Source organism: Copidosoma floridanum, unplaced genomic scaffold, assembly GCF_036245765.1.
Source record: "Copidosoma floridanum isolate Cflo_tuat_1 unplaced genomic scaffold, Cflo_Japanese_pri ptg000008l, whole genome shotgun sequence".
NCBI classification, from domain to species: domain Eukaryota; kingdom Metazoa; phylum Arthropoda; class Insecta; order Hymenoptera; family Encyrtidae; genus Copidosoma; species Copidosoma floridanum.
In genome coordinates this window covers 6,586,807-6,611,417 of record NW_028321885.1, presented here as the reverse complement: position 1 = coordinate 6,611,417, position 24,611 = coordinate 6,586,807, and the positions used below count along the sequence as shown (strand labels likewise).

General features: G+C 33.9%; 2 protein-coding genes across 7 annotated transcripts in view; one reads left to right on the top strand and one right to left on the bottom strand.

Moving 5' to 3' along the window:
• LOC106636440 (threonylcarbamoyladenosine tRNA methylthiotransferase) overlaps positions 1-18,529 on the bottom strand; it is a 135,302-nt gene extending 116,773 nt beyond the window's left edge. The window contains exon 1 of one of the 4 annotated variants that reach the window (XM_089589244.1): positions 18,366-18,529. In XM_089589244.1, coding sequence (XP_089445370.1) covers positions 18,366-18,372 — 7 coding nt within the window. In that variant the 5' untranslated portion in view covers positions 18,373-18,529. Of the gene's footprint in view, positions 1-8,961; positions 9,240-9,780; positions 9,828-18,365 lie in introns of those variants that run through there. The other 3 variants (XM_089589247.1, XM_089589246.1, XM_089589245.1) reach the window with 3 other exon arrangements.
• Tango10 (transport and golgi organization 10) overlaps positions 10,213-24,611 on the top strand; it is an 85,213-nt gene continuing 70,814 nt past the window's right edge. The window contains exon 1 of one of the 3 annotated variants that reach the window (XM_089589250.1): positions 10,213-10,244. The gene's annotated coding sequence lies outside the window, so the exon portion shown is untranslated. Of the gene's footprint in view, positions 10,245-17,188; positions 17,474-24,611 lie in introns of those variants that run through there. The other 2 variants (XM_089589249.1, XM_089589248.1) reach the window with 2 other exon arrangements.

Genomic DNA, 24,611 nt, shown 5'->3' with positions numbered 1-24,611 from the left:
AAGTATAAAATTTTAACAAATAATTCTTACTTATTTAGTTTTTTATTTTTAGCACTTTTTCCTACACGGGTACACTACCGGCTTCTGATAGTGAAATAAAAGCTTAAAAAATCGAACAGCCTCGTCAGCTTCACTCAGCAGGCGCAAGATTTGTCTGTTAATTGAGAGAATCTCGACTATCGATTAGCAGACAGCTCAAGTAATCCTGTTCGACTTTTCAAGCTTAAAGCCTGTCTCATCATTCGAAACTCACCCATCGTCCATTGTGTTTACATATGTAACCACCTGAGATTTGTGATTTCTAATACCAAAGTAAAAGTTACTGGAGCTAAACGAATCTTTTAAATGTCGGGTAAAAAATAAGCTAGTAGAGCATCCAAACGAAAGAAAAACTCAGAAATTGCCACGTTACAAAGTAAACTACCGAAAATTACTAGTTTCTGTCGGAAAGATGATCTTGATGTTACACTAACAGACACTAATAATGTATTCGTGCGGCATTGTTTACAAAACTATTCGCTATATCTTCAAACAATATGAGATTCTTGGTATGTAATTTTAACTACTATACCACTTTATTACCTAACCTCTTTTAAAAAGATTATTGTATTATATTTTAAAACATGTAGTCATACAAACTGTATTGCATGTATAAACATTCAATGGGTACAATTTTATCAGCGAAGGAAAGTAAAAACTCCTATGCACAGCTCACAAAGAAAGTACATGGATTATTAATAACGATATTAATTATACTAAGCCGGAACGATGGCACAGTGGTGGGGTTGCAGATTCGTAGATCATCGAAGGTAAGCTACGTTTGGGTGCGGTTAAAATACTTTGATGAGGTGAACCATCCAAGTCTCGCCGGTTCCATCGTCGTTGTTGATTTCGGAGATCGATTAATTGTTTCTCTCATACGTTGCGGCAAGGTGTACACGAGGTGTGCAGGAGTCAGTCCCACTGTTTATACGTATACACTTAAGGTGGCTCCAGTGGCCTCAATGTTAAAATTATAAATAACCCAACCGAGGTTAATAAAATTGAATTATATTCTTTGAATTCCCATCTTTCTATTCGTATAAAAAAAAATTAAGGTTGACGATGAAAATTGTAAGAAATCATGCTTACAAAATCGTAGTTTTAAGACGGGTTGGATAGGAAATGCAAGCTTACGCGATATACAACCTACTGCTGCACTTATATAAATAACCCGTAAGGTGTAAAAAACATACTATCTTGTATATATTATTACGCAGTTTTCGATGACATGAGAAAAGTGTCTTGTTATCGAACAAAATCTTTAAATTATCGGAGACTAAGTATACAGTTGCGAGTGCAAGTCAGCTCTCAGCTGTCTGCATTCTGCAGAGTACATATATATAGGTATAACTACTCTTGAACTTAGGAGCGTACCGTGACAGTTCATCAATTAGGGCACCATAAAACTTTTTGGTTTTTTTATATTTACTCACTAAAGTAACAGATAAAATGTAGAATACGGCTTACAACAGTCTCTACGATAATTTTATACCATATTTTAAAGAAAGTAATGATTAATTTTTAGTCTCCCCATTTTGATACGGCACTAGGCGCTGGAGCCACCTTAATCAAGATTCAGGCAATACATCAATTATTTATTACACCCTGCTACTCTTCCAACGGAAGCTTCATATCCTATTATCCTATCCCTTTCTCAAGTGACCTTGTGTACCCAGACGTATGACACTATAATATAAAATAATCTATTACTTAGTAGTCTCGTACTTTTTTTATTTGGGGCACGACATACCATTACGAATGTTTAAAAACAAATTTTTTATGTTTGTGACTCAACTAATACACTAAAAATAAAATTTTCAACGTTCATAGGCATCAAAGAGCTTGTTGCAGAAAGAATTAATTCTGCTGTAATAAATAAAGATGGAAAAGCAACTGAAAACCATATGTAATAGTTATACATCCTACTTATTTACTCTTATCATGGATGCGTTACTAAAATTCGATTTTGATGATTATAAATTTTTTTGTTTTGTTGAATTTTCATACATAGAATTTTTTGTATCCATGATTATTGCAGTTTTAAAATTTTTTCAAACCTCGTTAATTATGTAGGTACTGAATGTGAAGAATCCCAAAAATACAGAGCACGGAAAGTAAAAACATGACTTAAATACTTTTATATAAATTATTGTCTAGTAAAGTAAGGCTTGCTTAACGTAAGATCTAGTGTGATTTCAATTTAATTATGTTATAAAAGCTTAAAATTTTATTTTAGATAAGACAAGTGATGATGCTGCACACTGCCCCATGCATATTTATAAAAATGTAAGAAACAAATATTCAAATCTTGGTTGCTAAAAACAGATGTGCAAATTATGATGCTTCTTCAAAGCGTACAATAGGTAATCAAACAAGATACCCTCCACCATCAATTTTCAGTGTTCAGTTACCAAATAATATAGTAGATACGCGCCAATGGATTTTATGTTCAACATCCAATGGAAATATATATTGTTTTGCATGCAAATTGTTTGCTGTAAATAAGAATAACCAATTCATTCAAGGTGGTTTATCGAATTGGAAGAAATCACACGAAAAAATTGCTGATCATGAAAATAGTCCGGATCATAAATCAAGTATGCTGGCATGGCACACTAACGTGAATAAAAATTTGCATATTGATAAACATTTACATGATGCTCTTAACTCAGAAATCAGATATTGGACTGAAGTTTTACAAAGAGTATTTAAAGTAACTCGACATTTGGCTGAACGTGGATTACCTTTTCGAGGTGATGAAGAAGTATTGGAATCACCAAATAATGGATTTTCTTGGGATCCTCGAACGTATAGCTAAATTCGATCTATTTTTAAAGAACATTTAGAAATGCATGAAAATAAGTGCCGTGGAAACGTATCATATACATCGAAAACAATTCATGAAGAGCTGATTATCTTAATTGAAAAAAAAATTTTACGCATGAATTCAAGAAAAAAATCAAGTCCGTGAAATATTTTTCAATTTTAGTAAACTCTACACGTAGACTTGTCACACGTAGATCAGATAACAATAATTATTCGACATTGTTCTAAGGGGAATGTATATGAACGATTTTTAGGCTTCGTACCGGCTGCTTGTCACACAGGGGAATGTTTAAGTAAATTAGTTTTACAAAAACTTGCACATAACAAAATTTACATAGCTGACTGTCACGAGCAAGCCTACGATTACGCTAGTAATATGTATGGAAAATATACAGGAATGCAAGCACATATTGTAAGAAAAAATTATTTAGCGTTTTACGTTCCTTGCGTAGCACACTCTCTTAACTTGGTTGGGGAATGTAGCGTTGATGCTTGTCCTGATGCAATCTATTTTTTCATGTTCGTTAAAAAATTATATGCTTTTTTTGTTACCTTTACTCATCAGTGGGGCATTTTAAAAAAAATACGTGCCCCTTTCGCTGAAAAGATTATCTGATACAAGGTCGTCCTACAGACATTATAAATGTGTTAGATTAAAAAAAAAGTTTTTATAGATACCGTAGTATAAAAAGAAGATGCTTAACAAAAAAATTACGGCTCACCAGGCATTAAAAAAAAATATAATTAAATACAGTCGTGTAGTTTAAAACTTGTGGAGTGAAAGAGGAAATGCGCAGTAAGAGGGTACATCTGCGTGGTCAGAGGGGACTCCCCGTTCTTCGTTTTTCTCAATGATATTTCCAAACCTCCTTCATTAAAGTCATGAAAAACTTGAAACGGCTTCAATGACCATACTATAAAATATTATATTTAAAAAATTAAACAGTGTAAGTAAATTTGTAAAAAAAGTTGATGTCGATTTAGTAACAGCGAAAAATTTATTAAAATCCTTAGTATTACTTATAGTTGATTTGCAAAACGACTTTAATATTATTGAAGAAAGCGCACATAATCTTAGCAAAGACATGGATACCGAATACAGTGATAAAGGAGCTATTCACATGGACATTTTTTGCTTATTTCATTGTGAACGTTCATATTGAAAAGGGGGTTTCACTTTTCCGCTAAACTCAAATTGAGTGAACAGACTGAACAGACCTATACTGTGTTCTCTGTCAGTCAACATAGTTGCGACCATAGGCTTTGTTGCCTGATGAAAAAAGAGGTATAGGTCTGTTCAGTCTATTCACTCACTTTGAGTTTAGCGCAACAGTGGAACCCCCTTTTCAATATGAACGTTCACAATGAAATAAGCAAAAAATGTCTATGTGAATAGCTCCAAAAAAACGAGTTAAAACCAAGAAATATTCCAATAAGAGTACTAAAATTAAAAGTAAGAGTGGTCGTAAAAGAAAGAGCTTTAGTATTCAAACATTTTTAATTATAAAAGACAGATTACGGGTGGAGTTAGAAAAGAGGAGTTCTACTTTTACTTATGCAGCAAGTTTATTTGGTTTTTTTACTCAGCTGGACACAATTTATAAAAAGTGACTTGGAAACATACGTAACCAAATTGTAAAAGTTTATTGCAATTCCTTGAGTATCAATTTATCAAACGAACTTTAGCAACTAATTTCAATGTTAAAAGAAGAATTTGGCAATGACTTGATGGTAGAAGATATAACGAATTCAGATGGAACGGAAAAAATTACGCCAACACTTTTAGTGCAATGGATGACAAAAAACAAGTTATCTGACGTATTTCCGAATGCACTTACGGCATTGCAAATATACTTTAATATATTTTACAATTTCCGTTAGTAACGGTAAAGAAGAACGGTCATTTTCAAAATTGTAGTACATAAAAAAATAAGTATGGTACATCTATAAAACAAGATCGACTATCAACTCTCGCACTATTATCAATTGAAAATAAATTAAGAGTTTGCTGTTTTTTTATTTGATCTTGGTTAAACAGATTGCTCACATTATCTTTTAATAACACTTGCTCAACCATACAGAAATTACATTAATTGTAATAAATATTTTTTAAAGATTTAGCAACATAGACCGGGCTCAAACAGTGATGAGCCGGGAAAAATTATTCGCACGCAATTTTTTTGTGCTTTCTTGTACAAAATATACAAAATATAGTTATGTACCTGACAGGTCATCTTGCCACCCAAGAATGTCGGTATTGTTTAAACAGTTTTTTTGTAAACAATTTCGTCAAAGTTGTTTTTTTGACCTGAAAAAATATTCTCAGATTCTTTGGCATATTTAAAACAAAAAACCAATTGGAATGTATATACATAAACGCCACAGTTTTCGATTACAAAATTCCCAAAGTTTCAAAAAATGCATTTTCTCCGATTTTCAGAGCTCCACGACAGTGCTTTTCCCGGTTCATCACTGTTTAGGCCCGGTCTAATACGGAAGTCATCCACTCTCAAGCCAGCGTTACAAAAATCGCCGACTAGAGCGCTGGCTGTCTTCACTTTCACATCGAATACCAACATTAGTGTGATATCCTATACTCATAGACCTACCTTGTTTTCTTGTACCATACCCACTACCAGTTTTATTTGCTACACCATTGCGTTTCCGCAGTGGAAAAAAGTAAATGCCTTATCTCTTATATCTTAGATGAGTATTATGGATAAAGTTAGCGTTAAATATGCGGCACGAAAAGTTATTGTCCCTTCCTTATTAAATCCAAAAATTGCCGCAACTTTGGTTTTAGATACAAATTGTTGTAAAAAAAATTAACTGGCAAAGTTGTGGCTTACTTTTGCTTTCGTCTAGCAAGCCCATTTCTTTGAAGGTCAATTTTTTGATTAAAGATAATTGTTATCTTGACCAGAGATTATAGAATATACTTATCTCTATATATTGGGATTCCAAGAGGTCACGAGACTCTTGAGATGTACGTACTCAATTGGGCGAAAAATAAGACAGGTCTTATGGGTGCAATTTTATTTTTATTTTTTTTTAACGTTCAACGATTGTAATAAGATAAAAGCCTTTGAATAACATGGTATCGAGTAGATAACGATACCTTAGCAGTTTTATCCCAACTCAGTCTTTGACAGCTTAAAACTTTCCTTTGAAAGTGCAGAAATGCATATTTAACCTTACCAAAACCCTGCTTGTTTTTCCATACATATAAGGTATTTTCACTTGTGACGTCATTCCAAGATGGCGCGATCACTGGGTTTTTTTTCAAATTTGCACCAAATGTGAAAAACCAGCTGTGAAATTCACGAGGACGTCCCAACTAATGATAATGCGTTTAAAAACTTCAGGTTTTAATAAGCTATCGAATGAGCACTAAATTTTTTACATCTTCACTTGGTAAGCAATGCAGAAAAATGAATGAAATTATCGCGGGCATAAAGTTGATTAGAAAAACATTTTATTTTTTGTGCTTACCATGATCCAGTTATAACGAATTTGAAATATAGTCAATAGCGATTCCCGATGCTTTAGAGGAAATTTTTCGTTTGTTTACCAAAAGTGTAGTTTTAATGAAAATCAGTACAGAAAAAAAAGTACTGCAATCAGGCGGATTGTACCCGTCTACTATACATATATATATATGGTTGCAAGCTTCCTCGCCTCCGCGATCATAATAAAGTCCCATAACCTCTGACGAGCTGTTAAAATTGAAGCAGTGTGTGGCAAAAACATGAATAAAAGTGGTTGTATAAGTGGTTGTCACGATATATCTGCGAAATAATGTTGTCTTTTCATAGATAAAGAAATAATTTCATTTCGTTCCTCTGCACTGATACTTTTGTATTTTTTATTGTCCGGAGAAATCACAGATGGAATACGAAAAAAAGATTTCACAGATTTATCGTGACAACCACTTATACAACAACTTTTATTCATGTTTTTGCCACACACTGCTTCAATTTTAACAGCTCGTCAGAGGTTGTGGGACTTTGTTATGATCTCGGAGGCGAGGAAGCTTGCAACCATATATATATGTATAGTAGACGGGTACAATCCGCCTGATTGCAGTACTTTTTTTTCTGTACTGATTTTCATTAAAACTACACTTTTGGCAAATAAACGAAAAATTTCCTCTAATGCATCGGGAATTGCTATTGACTATATTTCAAATTCGTTATAACTGGATGATGGTAAGCACAAAAAATAAAATGTTTTTCTAATCAACTTTATGCCCGCGATAATTTCATTCATTTTTTTGCATTGCTTACCAAGTGAAGATGTAAAAAATTTAGTGCTCATTCGATAGCTTATTAAAACCTGAAGTTTTTAAACGCATTATCATTAGTTGGGACGTCCTCGTGAATTTCACAGCTGGTTTTGCACATTTGGTGCAAATTTGAAAAAAAAACCCAGTGATCGCGCCATCTTGGAATGACGTCACAAGTGAAAATACCTTATAGTCGGGAATGGGAGAACTTTGTACAGGTTAAATGTGCGTTTTCGTACTTCTAAGGGAAAGTTTCAAATTTTCAAATTAAAATAAAATAAAAAAGGATAGTTTTTGTTAGTTTCTTAAGAGAGTTTAAAATTCAATTTTTGAGCTTAACACACAGTTTGATGATTCTGATAAAGAGGTACATGCATTGCGCCAAATTTTAAATTAAAAAAATTAAAGTCACTTTTTTTAAAATACTAGGTAAGTATATGAAAAAAAGTATTAACACAGACACAATTTATTTCGGGCTCCTATTTTTGTATTTTATTAGCTTTAGTTAACAGCAATACCAAAATTTAATGAAATCAAATTTATTTTTTTTTTTTAATTGTAACGATTTTTTTATTTTTATTGAAAGAAAGTAATGCTATAAATCTAATATATTAATGAAAAGGTGTAGGACCTACTTACAAGAAAAAAATAATTTGGTACTCTGGAATCGAATGCATGCATTAGGGTCTTCACCGTGTAGCCATTAACGAGACTCATGGCTCGTGGCACGGGAATTATTGGCCATACACATAAAGTGTTTAACCAGGAATAAGAGCTTAAGTTAAAATTGGAGAGGATTATTTAAAATTTGTCTTGTAAGTTTTCAACGATTGTTTTCGTTATTTTTCTGACGAAATATTATTGTATTACCGTGTATTCCTCATTATTCATGTACCATAGGTAACATTGGTAATTGCTACACCGGAGCTGACGTCACCTACCTAATGGGGGGCCTACTACGACTGGGGGACGTGGGTTTTCAGCATTAAGAAGCTGGCTGCTTTAGTGCTTTGGCTTTCTAATTTAAGTTCTAATCCTTACATACATCGATATTTTCTACATTGTATGTCTTGGCAGCTGATTTATAAAATTGACCACATGGCACACTACTTTTATTACCACATAACTCTTCACCAGAATTGAATATGATAAAAATATTTTGAATCTCTGGGAATCATGGAGATTCTTAATTGTGGTAAGAGTGGTGGCTGGTTGAGATTTTCGACTACCCTCGGACCTAATCTCTTACGTCTATAATTGAAGCCCTATAAATATTAATAATAAAATTATCGATTACACGTTGGTTTGTCAACATGCAGACATTTTCGCCTTTCAAGACTTAATGAAAACCCTCAAGCAATCCTATTCTTCTACTAAAGTTGTTGAGTTTCCAAGCCAAAAATCGTGCAGGCAGATGGTAAATTTTAACCACTAGTCTCGAGTTGGAAGTTGGAATTCAATAAAATATTTTTCTATATTCTCACTTATTAAGCATGATTTCTCACATTCGTAATTAAATATATTTTGTAACTAGTATCAAAATAATTGATACCAAGATTTTATTTCTGCTAGCTTGTTCAAATAGACAATTACTACAGAAGCTACAGTATTTTCAAATAAAAAGAAAAAGGTCTCCAACCTGTAGTTTGTGACTGATTAAAAACTAACTTCGGTTGCCTAAGAATAAAATTATGTTAAAATGTACTCATAAGGTTTTACAAGTTTACAACATAGCATACGCATGTACTATCAGACAACTGTTCGTCTAAGCATTGTACCTAATAAGTACAGTTAATTATTATACTTACAGAATTAGCTGCAGAACTTCGTTACAGAACCATCATCAATAATAAAAAAAATTGGAATTACCTGGATAATTAAAAAAGATGTCATAAATATCAGAAAATTAATTCTAACAGTTATGATATTTTTCTGCATAACAATACACAGTCATACAATAAAAAAAATAATTCAAAATAGATATAAATAGATATTAGCGATTTCGTCCGAGACTTTGGATCGAGTATTCTTTCGATTCCTATCGAACTCGATTTTTACTGAGAAACTGAGTCAGGCTCAGGGCCTCAGGGGTCGTACCATGTAACTATTTTTCAGTACATCGGCTTATGTTATAACATAGGCCTGCAAAGCAAAAAAAGTTATATGGTACAGACCCAGGGATGGGTGAAAAGTGCGACACTGAGTTTACGACACGTCAGGTGTATAATATGACATAAGTGACGTAAATTGTATAATGTGTAATAATTGACACTAATTTCAAAATTAAAATAATAAACGCGTGAGATTCGAATAAGATAATGAGTCAACAACAGGGTTGAAACTGTACTTGTAGTCTATCAAGCCTACGAACTGTCTCAGCATTTGGCATCAATAGCAATGCTGGTTGCGTCCGATAAACCGTATTTGTATCCCATCGTTTGCCAATTGTATTTTTGACTGCAGCGCCATATCTGCAAGTATCATATATTTAATATTTTCTTATCTATCAGCACGTACACAATCACACAATATGTGTATTTACCTAAATCAAAATTGTAAATAAAATACAAACTAAATGGTTTTTGGTTTTGTTAACGTTATTTTTTACTAAAACACAAATTACTCACATTAACTGTCCATGTTTTTAACTCCTCTCTTATAAATTGTGCACTTTTAAGTAGATAATTTGATAGCGTAACGTAAGGAATACGTCACTCTTTCCCACGTGACAAATGGTGTAATATATTAAAAAACTAAAAAGCTATTTTGATGTAAAAAAGTTAAGATCAAAACACTTTGCAGGTTAAGCGTTTTCCTCTTTGTAATTTTGATTAAGGTACATACATTGTATACGCGCTGATATATCATAGATAAGATGATAATAAATATCTGATACTTGCAAAGATGGCGATACAGTTGAGAAACGATTGGGATATGCGGAACCCACCAAAAGTTAGTACAGCAGGCTCTAATTGAGTTCTTTGATATACGCAATAGCTTTCGAGATTTCCAGTCATAATATAACTTTGTAACGTCGAAAACGGACGAAAGTGTAGATAACATTAAAACGTGGCAAAATCACGTGAAAAAGGTTAGTATAACTGTGATATTTGATTATGATTAAGTAAATTACTTCATACATTGATAGTTTTAAAAAAATGTTCTCTAAAACAAAAAAATAACGTGGGCTTTATCACGGCTTTCGATATCTCGCAAAAGTCAGTATTTTTTCGATAATTTAAGTAAAATTGTGGTTAAGCGCTTAGAGAGTATATACATGGAGGAAGCATTGTATGCTCCGACCGCGAGACGAGATGAGAGAGACAAAAGACAAATAGCAGTACAACCTTTCTCTCTCTTACATGCCTCTGATTGGTTGGCCCCCTTCCGTATATATAGGTATAGTCGTATCCACGAGTGGCGGTCGTGGGGGAACAGAGCAGATATATGTAACCTAAGCTCTGTAGTCTGATGAAAAAGAACTTATACATTACCAGAGAATATAGAATATATCCTCTTTAAGTATAGAAGGCCAAAGCGGAATTCCGAGCAATACACACTAAAACAATAATCTTCCATTACAACATAATCATAACAACAAAATTTGAATAAAAATTTCCAATTTTAATAAAAGCCCTCATACCTGGTTAAACAGTTTATGTATGGCTAATGACTCAGCTAGAATGTTTGTCTTCGATAGCTGAGCGGTCAAGAATGCTGCCTTAGCTTTTGCGCTCTGGGCTTCGGATCTGACCTATGCTTTTTTTTTTTTTCAGGTATACAGTTTCATAATACTTGTTTTATTACGTTTCGTTTGTTTATAATTTTTATATATTTTTATAAATAAATTTATTTTATAAAATTTCACACTTTAATAATATGATTTAAAAAACTACTCTTGGCTAATGCCAGTAAAATACTAATGCAAAAATGTGTAAATACTTTTTGTATGTTATTATTATTACAAGTGTAAATATTATTTGTTTAATTATTTACTGCATTGATCGATACGGATTTATTGGGGTTCTAATATCAAATATGCTCTTTATCCTGCATGTATCCTATCCTAATGAAAAATACTGCCACCTTCCCGTCGGTTTCCATTGAGTAATGCCAATAAAAAAATAAATTATACGACGTATTGTAATAGTATAATATTGAATTTATGCTCGCATTAGTATTTTGTTGGCATTAGCCAAGAGTAGTTTTTTAAATCATATTATTAAAGTGTGAAATTTTATAAAATAAATTTATTTATAAAAATATATAAAAATTATAAACAAACGAAACGTAATAAAACAAGTATTATAAAACTGTATACCTGAAAAAAAAAAAGCATAGGTCAGATCCGAAGCCCAGAGCGCAAAAGCTAAGGCAGCATTCTTGACCGCTCAGCTATCGAAGACAAACATTCTAGCTGAGTCATTAGCCATACATAAACTGTTTAACCAGGTATGAGGGCTTTTATTAAAATTGGAAATTTTTATTCAAATTTTGTTGTTATGATTATGTTGTAATGGAAGATTATTGTTTTAGTGTGTATTGCTCGGAATTCCGCTTTGGCCTTCTATACTTAAAGAGGATATATTCTATATTCTCTGGTAATGTATAAGTTCTTTTTCATCAGACTACAGAGCTTAGGTTACATATATCTGCTCTGTTCCCCCACGACCGCCACTCGTGGATACGACTATACCTATATATACGGAAGGGGGCCAACCAATCAGAGGCATGTAAGAGAGAGAAAGGTTGTACTGCTATTTGTCTTTTGTCTCTCTCATCTCGTCACGCGGTCGGAGCATACAATGCTTCCTCCATGTATATATTCTCTAAGGGTTAAGCGCATGCGCAGTCTAAGAATTATCGAAAAAAAAATTGGCTTTTGCGAGTTATTGAAAGCCGTGATAAAGCCCTAGGTTGACAGTGGCGCTGCCCAACCATGCGGCGTTACCACAACCTACGTAATTTATAGTGAGATTAATGATGCGTAATTATAGCATCATTAAAATAACCCGATGACACTTTGTAATATTGCAGTAGAAGCAATTTCCACCCTTTCGTCTGTTTAAACTAATGCTCCCCATTCATCGAGCACCGAGATATGTTGCGATGAAAAAAAATTTTTTTTTGCTTGTTAACCAAACCAAACTACGGTTAGCAGAAAGGTGACGCCTAACCTATACTACACAATTGCCAGTCGAAACATACGGGCTGATTTGAAACACGGAATTATTTAAGAAAAAAATTTTTTTTTTTTTTTTTTATATCGGGTTACCGCGACAGCCTATTGGCCCAGTCGCCGGGGCCACCCACTCACCACCTATGTGTGGGGGTGTATTGCCACACCCATTAAATCCTCACTTTTTAATTGATACCATACAACTCATACCATGGGCACAGTGGAAGTATCTCCGGTGTAACACACCTTGTCAGTTAAGCTGACACTCTCTGCACCGGGGGGAAGTGCATCGGGTCAACTCACCACTGTGTAGCCTGGGTCCGAAGCATCGGATCCAGGCTAATTAGCATCCCCGGAGAAGCCCCATGTTTCAGGGGCCACTCCTCGCCGGTAAGGCCGGCGATCCCTGCCTGGCATCGGGCCGGCTAATCCCTACCTATTAGGCCCTAACACTGTTTCGCATTCACCCAGGCCCGAAGACCTGTGGAGCAAGGAAAAAACCCTGGAATTACTCTGAAGGAAAATTCCACGGAAAAACCTGCCCCGAAACAGCCGGGGTTACATAGGAACTTTTTCCGGTGAAAACAGTTTTTGAAAAAAATCTGCACTCACCGGGAATCGAACCCACGACCCCTAGAACAGCGTTGTATCAGTAGCAAGCACGCTTACCACTGAGCCAACGCCGCTCTAAAAATTTTTTTTTTTTTTTTTTTTTTTTTTTTTTTTTTTTTTTTTATAATAAGTATAAATTGACGAAAGGTTAGAAATCGCTTCTGCTGCAATGTTACCACGTGTCATCCGGTTGTTCTGCTAATGCTATGATTACGCATCTTTGTTATAACTATTACCCAATCGGGAAGCTTAGTGGAGGTCTAGCTTGGGCCTACCTAGGCAGCCTAACTAGCCTAGCTAGGTCCTAGCGAGGCAAAAGTATAGAGGCAGATGGCGTAATTGATATGATGTAAATCATGTAATGCTGCTTAGCTTGGCCCTACCTTGACAACCTCTCTAGAGTATTTTCTGCATACCCAATCCGAAAATGCTTTAAGTGTGTATTCTGCTCTACTCCTTAACCGCACTCGCTAGGTGTGCATAATATACTGTACTTAAGGAAATGAATTCTTAGACTAGGAGAATAGAAAAAAGTATTTCTTACAACAATGGTAACTTTTTTATTGAAAAAATTATGTATTTAATGATGTAAAAAAATACAGTAGGAAGAAAATAGTGTAAATTTAATAAAACTGTAAGGATATTTCAAATATTTAAGTTCTCAGCAGTTTGATTTTGATCCAATAACCCATCGTTATTTATACGAATATTGGAGCCATATATTTTTTCTTCTTTCTCCTTTGCGATTGCATGTTTAAAAGCACGATATCTCTTGACCTTTTCCTTACTTAATGACAATGATCGTTTCAGTGTCTCACTCATTTTACAAAAAAAAATTTTTTAAACTATTCAATAAAAATCCAGAGAACCCCTAACATGTCAGTTAATTATCTTACACACACTGCTCCGAAATGGCAGTCATTCGCATCAGTTGTACCTAATATATTGTAGCTACAGCTACATTGTAATAAAGAGTGAGATGGAAGATACCTAGCTAGCCTTCCTACCTAGTCCCCACCAATTCCACTGTAAAAAAACCTAATTTAAGCCTACCTAGGCCCCCTCTAACTACCGAGGTAGCCTAGTAATTTCCGATCGGGTTAACCATTATGTAAGAATATAAGGTGCGGCGTTGCTCATCTATTTTGATTGACCAATCAGGAACGCTTCCTTCGTGCCGCTATGTCTGTCTGCGAATTTAAAAAGCTTTAAAAATATAAAGCATATTAACATCAAGAAACGCGTAAAACAATATATATTTTTTATTTTAATATTTTCATTCCAGTTGTTTCAGTGACCAAACGTACAATTCGTAAATTTTCACACAGAAAAACTGACGAAAAATTGGTAATCATTTATCAGTTAACGTACATGTGTATTCATATACGATCTAGGAAGAATGTTCCGTCGAGCAGACAGCACAGCAGTGAAAGGGCATTGCCATTATTGCCAAAGACGCGCAAAAATTAAACATTGTAATATGAATAACACAAGTGCCTATCACCCAATGACCCGGGGTGCTAACTGGCCTCTCTATTAAATAATAAAGTATTAATCAACACAAGCGCCTATCACCTGATGACCCGGGGTGCTTACTGGTCGCTTTATTGAACGATATGTATTATTAATTAATAGCACAACGGTCATCAGGTGATAGGTGCTTGTGCTGTTAATTAATATTTTATTATTTAATAGAAAGGCTAGTAAGCACCCTGGGTCGTCGGGTGACAGGTGCTTGTGTTATTAATTAATAATATATATCGTTCAATAACGCGACCAGTAAGCGCTCCGGGTCACTTGGTGATAGGCTTTTGGGTTTTTAATTAACCTTTTATTAATTTATACAGTGGCAAGTAAGCACCCCAGGTCATTGGGTTGAAAGGGGGCACTTCTATTACCTAGAGTTTATAATACACGCTTTACATTTATATTTATATTCTTCTATTTATTATATTTTCTTATAATAAAAAATTCGTTTAATAGACAATTCAACAGTACACATTTTTTTTTACATATGCATATATTTCATTTCATAAAAAATTCCTATTTGAAAATTCAAATTTGAACGCCACGCGCGGGGAATATGCGTCTAGTACGATAAGAAAACGCTAGAGCGCGTTCACCCAAAGAAGAGAAAACCTGCTACTCAAAAGGATATAACGTTAGCATAAAAGGCACCAGTGCGCAATGCAAGATAGTTCCTCTTTCAGCGAGCCTGGGACGCGGTATATCCGTTGCTCACCCAGACCTGGAACTTTCCTGTGCATTGGTACAATACCGCGACGAGCACGAAGGGAGAGAAAAAGACGAAGTACGAAGGCCGATAACTGAAAAGTAAGTGTGTACACCATCAACAGGTAACACTTCCACTAACCGGTATCTACTTGGACTTACGGTGCTCGACCGCTTTAAGCGTGGAGACGGCGCATCCCCAAGTAGTCGAGGCACTGGGGTTAGCGACCACGTTCTTAGGCGAAGTTCCTGGGTCGACAACTTGAGCAGTGCTCAAGACACCCAAGGGCCCTGAGAACGACCTAACCTTACGTGACTTGGTCGGATATGTAGTTACCTAACACTAACTTTCCGCGGTTGTAATAAAAATTCGTATTAGTCTAACCTAACGTGTTTAAGCAGAGATATTAAGAAGGGAAAATTCAAATTGTTATTTATGTGAAATTCTCCATTAAAAGGGCGGATAAATTTTTAAGTAAATTATCGAGTATATTATATATTTTTTTTTTATTATTAACGTAAATGATTGCGATTACTCAAATACAATTTATACATGTAAAAATTGAAGATATAATTTACTTAGAATTATATGATTAAATAAATATAAGATAATTAAAAATAAATTAATTGTACTTATTTGAGCAAACCTTCCCCTCCACGTAAGATTGCAAGTTCCTTTTTATAGTTTAAAATAAAAACTAGAAAAATAGCTGTTAAGATTTTAAATCGTTTACATAAACTGAGAATAAAATCTGGACCTCAAAAAGGGACAGGAATAAAATAAAAAAGATATTAGATTAGAAAAATATTGAATAAGTTGAAAAAGATATTAAATTATTAAATGAATTAAATTAAGGGAATATTCAGGAGAATTCAATAAAGTAATAATCAATAAACAATTGCTGTATATGGTGCAGGAATTAATTAATTATTCAATAGATAAATTTTGAAACTTGATAATAATTATTTTTAAGTATTGTATATATTTGGCTATCTGAGCAATTTCGCTCTTTTACACAGGGCAACGAACCCGCCCTCTGACATATAAACACTATCATTGTTTGTGTGTTGGTTCCTAATCTTAGAGTTTCTTTGGTACAGATAATATTCTTCGCCGATTGTTACCACCACAAATTAACCGGGGTTATACTCAAAGAAAGGAAAGTCGTAGGGTAATAGGCACTTGTGCTATTAATTAATATTTTATTATTTTACAGAGTGGCCAGTAAGCACCCCGGGTCATTGGGTGATAGGCACTTGTGTTATTAATATTACAATTTTTTATTTTCGCCTGTCTTTGGCAAGGCCCCTTCACTGCTGTGCTGTTTGCTTGACGGAACATTCTTCCTAGATCGTATAGATATATATACGATCTAGGGAAAAAGTTCCGACGTTTAGGGTGTAATCCGCAATCCCGCAAGCAGTAAAGCAGACAACGTCGGTCTACTTAATCTTTTTCGTGACATTTTTGCTGTGATCCCGCGCAATCCCGCTAGCAGTAAAGCTGTTATTTCCATTTTTTTTTTTTTGGCACTTGTAACTATTTTTTTTGGTTTGCGTGTTTGTTTATGTCTAGCACAATATGCTTTGTTTACAATCAAAAAATGTCATGAAAAAGAGCAAGTAGACCGTCACTGTCTGCTTTACTGCTGGCGGAATTGCGGATCACATCACCAGTAAATCGACAGTAGCGCCCCCAACCACGCAACGTTGTCACGTCTTACATAATTAACTGCTGGCGGCGATTACGGATAACACTCTGAATTCGCCTAACCCAACGCTGCTGCTGAAAGCGTTTGCGGATTGCGGAATGCAGCCTTAGGCTGTGGACACGTGGAGAGCGTAACGCGTACCACGTAAGGATTTGTGCTTATGAGAGTGAGAGAGAGGTTCGCGTGTTTCCCCTCTCTCTTACTCTTACGGGCTCAAAAGGTTACGCGGTACGCGTTACGCTATCCATGTGCCCGGAGCCTTATAATATATCTATGGATGTGATGTAGCCTGCAGGAGAGTAGGTTAGCTATCGCTCTCCATGTGACGGCAGCCTAAGCATATCACATTAAACATATATGTAAGACGCACGCCAGCGATTATTGTTTAACTATGGATTCAATTATTTTTTGTGTAAATGTAATGCTGTAATTTTGTAGGGCTTGAAGCCACAAATCTACTGTAGTGTTTCAGAAAGTGATCGCTTAAAAATTTTCAAAAACTACATGCTGCTAAAAGGTTTTGCTTACTATGCTATAATTAAGTTAATTGTTAGGCAAATATTGTAGAGAAGTCGGGTCACAATGGTTTGTAGGCGTACAAAAACATTTTGTACATTTTTTTTAAATATCATTTCTATCATTATTTTTATCGTTTCAAAAATGATTATGTGACTTCTCGAGTTTTAAATTTTAATAGCTCTTTTCTACCTTTAAATATTATGTTAACCTCTTATTAGATGTTCAGCTGAGTACTGAAATTATATTAGAATTTAATTGGGATTACAATGGTTGTTCTATAATTATCAAAATCCATCAATCAATGATTCTTACCCTGCCTATGACCATTATGCAAGGTTTCATCTGTGATCTCTGGTTACTACCTTCCGACAAAAACTGACTCAAGATTGAACCCAAAATTTCTGTAAAGTATTCCTACTGAAAAACATTCTAGAGTTGATTTTATAGCACTTAAGGTTGTTCGTTGGTGATACTTTTAGATCGTGTACAGATAAGCACATATGTTGAAAAGTGTTATATATAATTTTCTTAAAAATGAAAAATTTATCTAGTTTTCAAAAATAACCCTAAGTACTTGTAAACATGTTTTATTTGACGCACCATTCTAATGGTCACCCCAATGGGACAATTTCGAATATTATAAAATGTCATTATTATTGTATATTAAAAAGCTATTAATATGATAGTTGTAAGCAGGTGGTACAAATGATACTGATATTAATAAAAATTAAATTGGTTTCTGTAGTCATTGTTATAGTTATGACCATTATACCCCTGTCTCTAATATAGTTAATATAGTTGTACTTAATAGTGAAAAAAAAAAAATTTCTATAGATTTATTTCATAATGAGACATAACAAAAAATTATTTTAGCATGAAAAAGTGCATTCTTTTAATTAGTACTTTGTTGCTTAGATCATATGTGTTGACATCAGACAATGGTTTTTATAGTACTTACACTTCATTATCTCGTTGTCGATATCTAGTTGCAACAAATTGTTTAGAGTGATCAAAAAGAGAGTTAAATATGAAGCGAGCGCGTATGCGAAAGCGATTCTTCCCAAAATTCCATTTTCTCTGAATCCGAGTACGACATCAGGAACAAGGATCCTATAAGGGTCTGATCGGGGCATCAGCGTTGGGTTAGGCGGATTCAATATCGGAACTTTTTCCCTAGATCGTATATATAGATATACGATCTAGGAAGAATGTTCCGTCGAGCAGACAGCACAGCAGTGAAAGGGCATTGCCATTATTGCCAAAGACGCGCAAAAATTAAAAATTGTAATATTATAACACAAGTGCCTATCACCCAATGACCCGGGGCGCTAACTGGCCTCTCTATTAAATAATAAAGTATCAACTATTAACACAAGCACCTGTCACCCGATGACCCGGGGTGCTTACTGGCCACTCTGTTAAATAATAATATATTAATTATTATCACAAGCGCCTATCAACCGATGACCCAGGGTGCTTACTGGCCACTCTGTGAAATAATAATATATAAATCAATAGCAGAAGCGCCTATTACCCTATGACCCGGGGCGCTAACTGGCTACACTATTGTATGATAAAATAATAATTATTAACACAAGCGCCTATCACCCGATGACCTGGGGCGCTCACTGGTCGCTTTATTAAACGATATCTATTATTGATTAATAACACAAGCGCCTGTCACCCAATGACCCACGGTGCTCACCTGCCACTGCATAAATTAATAAAAGGTTAATTAATAACCCAAGGGTCTATCACCAAGTGACTCGGGGCGCTTACTGTTCGCTTAATTAAACGATATATATTATTAATTTAAAGCGCCAGCGCCTGTTACCCGATGACCCAGGGCGCTTACTGGCCTCTCTATTAAATAATAAAATATTATTTAACAGCACAAGAACCCTGATGACCGTTGTGCTATTAATTAATAATATATATTGTTTAATAACGCGACCAGTAAGCGTCCCAGGTCATCGGGGGATAGGTGATTGTGTTAATAATTAATACTTTATTATTTAATAGAGAGGCCAGTTAGCGCCCCAGGTCATTGGGTGATAGGCACTTGTGTTATTAATATTACAATTTTTAATTTCCGCTTGTCTTTCGCAATGCCCCTTTACTGCTGTGCTGTCTGCTCGACAGAACATTCTCCCTAGATCGTATAGCTATATATACGATCTAGGGAAAAAGTTCCGATATTGAATCCACCTAATCTAACGCTGCGAGGCATTCGATATCTCGATTAAGTAAGCAGTTTTTTCAATAATTCCTATAAAATAACCAAAAATAACGATAATGCGCATGCGTAGTTTAGGGATTATCGACAAAACTGCTTACTTGAGCGAGATATCGAATACCCCGTTTGGATCCCTAGGTACGTGCTTTATCTTACCTAACCTAGAAATCATAATCTTGCAGTGCAGATGGAGATGCACGATGTACCTACGCAAACGCAACGCTGCATATATCGCTACAGTAACAAGCAGAGATAAATAGGAAGCATGGTAGGGGTATGAGAAGAGTGCATTTACGTGGAAATGTCCATACAGGCGCACATTTTGGAGACGCGTGGAAGGGGTATACCGAATGTGCGCCTACAAGGAGAGGAGTGGAAATGTCGGCTATATAGCTGTATAGCTGAGCGCACAGCCAAAGCAAGCGACGATACGAGTTTTTCTCTTTTGAGTCTTTTTGGACTCTGCAACCAAGTACCAGTATGCTATTGTGTTGAACTGACTTGCTCTCGCTCTGGCTTCAATGTTATCTATGAATCTTATTTAATGAAATCTTTGAACTAAATGCTCATTAATTACACGCACCGACTTTTGATTTTAATACATTATTTTTCAACTCTCCCGTACTCTTAACATTCCCAAATCCATTTATGTTTTTAAAAAATATATAGCTTCAAATATTTTTTAAGGTTTTCAGTACAGCTTTAACCAATAATTTATTAATTTTACACATCCTAACTGCTGCCAACTGTAGGACAAGCTCCGGAGGATATCCATGAACATTTGTGACTTCGAAAGGGTTTTCACGTATTCTTCGGATAGCTAAGATAGACAAGGCTTATGCCACTTCATGGATTGTTTGGCAATTAAGGGTTCAAACCCACTTCATAGTAGATTTTTTTTATCTTTTTTAAATTTAATTTATCGTTTTGTCTTCATTTTTTCTATTTATATTTTTATGTTTCGATTATATATATATATACACACACACGTGTCGTCAACATTATTTTTCGGAAACATCAAAATAAATTGTTAGCAAGGCAATTCCATAATTTTATAATACTAAAATAACTTTTAAAGATTGCAACATAATTTGTGTATTTTAAACTCCTAAGAAATTATGAACATCCTTTTCACGACCTAAAAAAGCCGTAGGCAGAAGAAAACTCATACTTTTACTACGATTATATCAAATATGATCATTACCAGTAAAGTGCAACTTACATTCAATTATACGTGAATATTTATCTACGTACATATATTATATTTTTGAGCTTCTATTTACATTCCCTATCAATACCTTGTGGTTATTGCATTGACTAAATTCGTTCTCCACATATACGTACAAACATGAAAGTAGATTCTTTAGTCTTTATAAATAGTGCGTATTTTAGATTAAAGAGTCTTACAGAGACTGAACAAAGCTTTTTTTGTTTAAGACATATTAGTTTCAACCATTTGTAACTCGGAGTATGGATTTAAAAAAAAAGTTGTTTACTGTATTATAAACAATTAACCTTTTCACCAACAATAAATTGTTATTGTAATTTTTCAGAAATAGTTACCAAAATTTTTTGACAGTGCGTAAATCATATTCAGTTAACAAAAATTTTTTTTCCTCTGTTTTGAAGGTGGCACTATGTATATTTTTATAGATATTAAACCATACAAAATATTAAAATTTCACAATTTAAATTGCTCTTTTAATTATCGCAATCGATCAATTAACTTTGCATTGTATGCAACGCACAATGAGTCGTATAAATTTATTCGATTGTTTGTAGTTGATAAGATAGACCATCAAAAACCACTTCTAGCCATACAACGCAAGGCAGCTAATTTTTTTTTTTTTTTTCGTTATAGTAACAGTCGTATTATCGGTATCTTCAACCTTTTGACATAGGTTGCTTTTACTAAAAAGCTCGCGGAACTCTCACGACGAGTAGCTTAACTTAAAAATCTTTAAAATGCCTTTTTCATAGCTCTACGTATTAATTTTCGAGAATCATAGCTGAATTAATTTATCATAAAGAAGTATGCACTTAAATACAGTAAACAATAATAGTTTGAATTTTTCACGGTTTTAAGAAAAAATTGGAAAACTAGAATAAATAATTGGTCGATTTTTTCAGAAAACTGTAGATTTTTTTAAGATGTTGCACTATAAATGTGTATGTTGATACTATTTTGAGGGGGTTGTCGTGGTACAGTCAATTTCAAAATTGAATTTTCGTGATAGAAATGTCTTTGTTGTGATTATTCTCAACAAAACAGGTAAATACTTTAAAAATTAGGTGTATCAAACAGAAAAATGCCCAGAAAAGTAAACACAACCCTAAAAACTGCAAATTAACCTAACTTTTGCCTCGGACTGAACCACTACATAGGTATTCTAGTAACGTTGGAACGGGACTTTAAACTGTTATATTTTAAAAACAGTGAAGCTAGGCTTCTCCAATTTCAGTAAACTTATTTTAACTTTAATAAACCCTAACATATTAATTTTTTAAAAGATTTGCAAGAAAATTTTAAGAGTTATGAGTAAAAACGTGCATTTTTCGGCAAGTCCTTCTTAAAAGTATGTGTATAAATGGCCAACTCTGCGATTTTATTTCTCAAAAATGGTGTATCTAGGCTCTTTAAAATTTTAATATGTTATTTATGATACTGAATCATACTTATACAAATTTTTTCGGAAATGTCTTAAAACAATGAAATATCACAACATCCCCCTGTACTCATAATCGAAGTTTTTGCTAACAGAAATAGACCCAGATTCAGTTTTTATTAATATTTAAATTTGTAGTTAAAAAATTTTTTTAGTTCTGACAATTCCTGACACTAAATAATTTGTCACGTTAGCATAATAAAGAATTTTTCCAGAGTAATAGGCGTAAAAGAGCCTTTTCAAACTGACTATAAGAAAGAACCTTTAATTTTTATTTCTCCGATTTTAAGTTGGTACTACATTTATGTGTGTAAATATGTAATTGATCTATATAAATATACACATTACCACCTTAAAATAGAAGAAAAAAAATTGGTTACTAAGGCATGTATGTCTTTTTGTTAAACTTCTTGTTTTGCTCTTCAGTTTAGAATAAATGTTTGGATTCTTACAGAGGCACATGACCAACCGGGAGCTGGGTGAAAAGCAAATAAAAACTTTAAAATGCGAAGAATAATCTTGAGCGACGTTTCGTTGGGCTTAATTATAGCAATCGACGCCGGCTTGAAACACCTCAGTGCGAGTGTACCTCTACATAAAAAGGCTTTTTCTTTTAGTTTAAGAAGACTTTCTTCTGCCCGAAAATTTGGAAAGGCTCTTTCTTGACTTTTACTTTAAAAAGACCCTTGCACTCACCTGATGGTCACTGTTAAAAGTATTACGATGCTTTTTCTGCATTCAATATAAATGATTAAACTTCCTTAACAATCTACAGCCTAAAAATATGTTTATTACAATCATCACCCTCAAAGAAAATTTATTATTTTTTTTTTTTAAACAAAATACTGATGTATTATGGAAATTGTTTTGTCTCAGAATCTTCCCGAATAAATTTTATTACTTATTTATCGAACTGTTTCATTTATTACTATTCTTCTGGCTGTCTAAAAATAAATAAAAGTAGCACACCTTAATAAAAATTTTCAAACAATTTTAAAATTTTTACAAAACTATTATCTATTGTGTTCATCAAATTAATTTACTGATTAAAATTTTAATATTAAGTAAATAGCAGTAGACAGGCGGCTTTTTTGTCGTAAATATATATATATATATATATATATATATATATATATATATATATATTAACGAAACAAAGAAATATAAATAGAAGCAATAAAGACAAAACGAATCATTTGAAAAAAATAAAATAAAAAAAATCTACTATGAAGTGGGTTTGAACCCTTAATTGCCAATCAATCCATGAAGTGGCATAAGCCTTATCCATCTTAGCTATCCGAAGAATACGTGAAAACCCTTTCGAAGTCACAAATGTTCATGGATATCCTCTGGAGCTTGCCCTACAGTTTTCAGCAGTTAGGATGTGTAAAATTAATAAATTAGTGGTTAAAGTTGTACTGAAAACCTTAAAAAATATTTAAAGCTATATATTTTTTAAAAACATAAATGGATTTGGGAATGTTAAGAGTACGGGCGAGTTAAAAAAATAATGTATTAAAATCAAAAGTCGGTGCGTGTAATTAATAAGCATTTAGTTCAAAGATTAAATTAAATAAGATTTATAGATATCATTGAAGCCAGAGCGAGAGCAAGTCAGTTTAACACAATAGCATATAGGTACTTGGTTGCAGAGTCAAAAAAGACTCAAAAGAGAAAAACTCGTATCGTCGCTTGCTTTGGCTGTGCGCTCAGCTATACAGCTAGAGCTCGTCGTTGGCTCAGTGGTTAGCATGCTAGCCACCGAAACAACACAGCTCAAGGGGTCGTGGGTTCGATTCCCGGTCTGGGTATTCAGATTTTTTCTGATGGTTCTTGCCGAGTATCGAATTCATGAAACCGACTTTGGATAAAGATTTACTTTTTAAGATGAAAATAAAAATAAAAAAGCGATTGAAAAATAAAGAATTGTGACGAGCTCTCGAAATAACTATTTTGACGAGTTTTTCAACGGAAAACTACATGATTAACGTTCACAAATAGAAATGGGTTATACTATGTTAAACGTAAGTCCAATTTTCTCGTTTTACGAGTGTATCTTGAAAAGAACAATTCAAAAAAACCAGGTGTGGGTCTCGGGACCTCCGACAAAAGTGAAACTTTGCACTCAAGTGTTATCAAACTTGAAATAACAAACACTGAAAAAATTGGAGTACACTTTATTTCAATAGGTCTTTAAAATTTCAACATTACAATAGTAAAAATTTTTAATATTATAACTCATTCGAGCATGTGGGTACATAGTATACATATACTTTAATATACTACTTATGTTACACGTAAT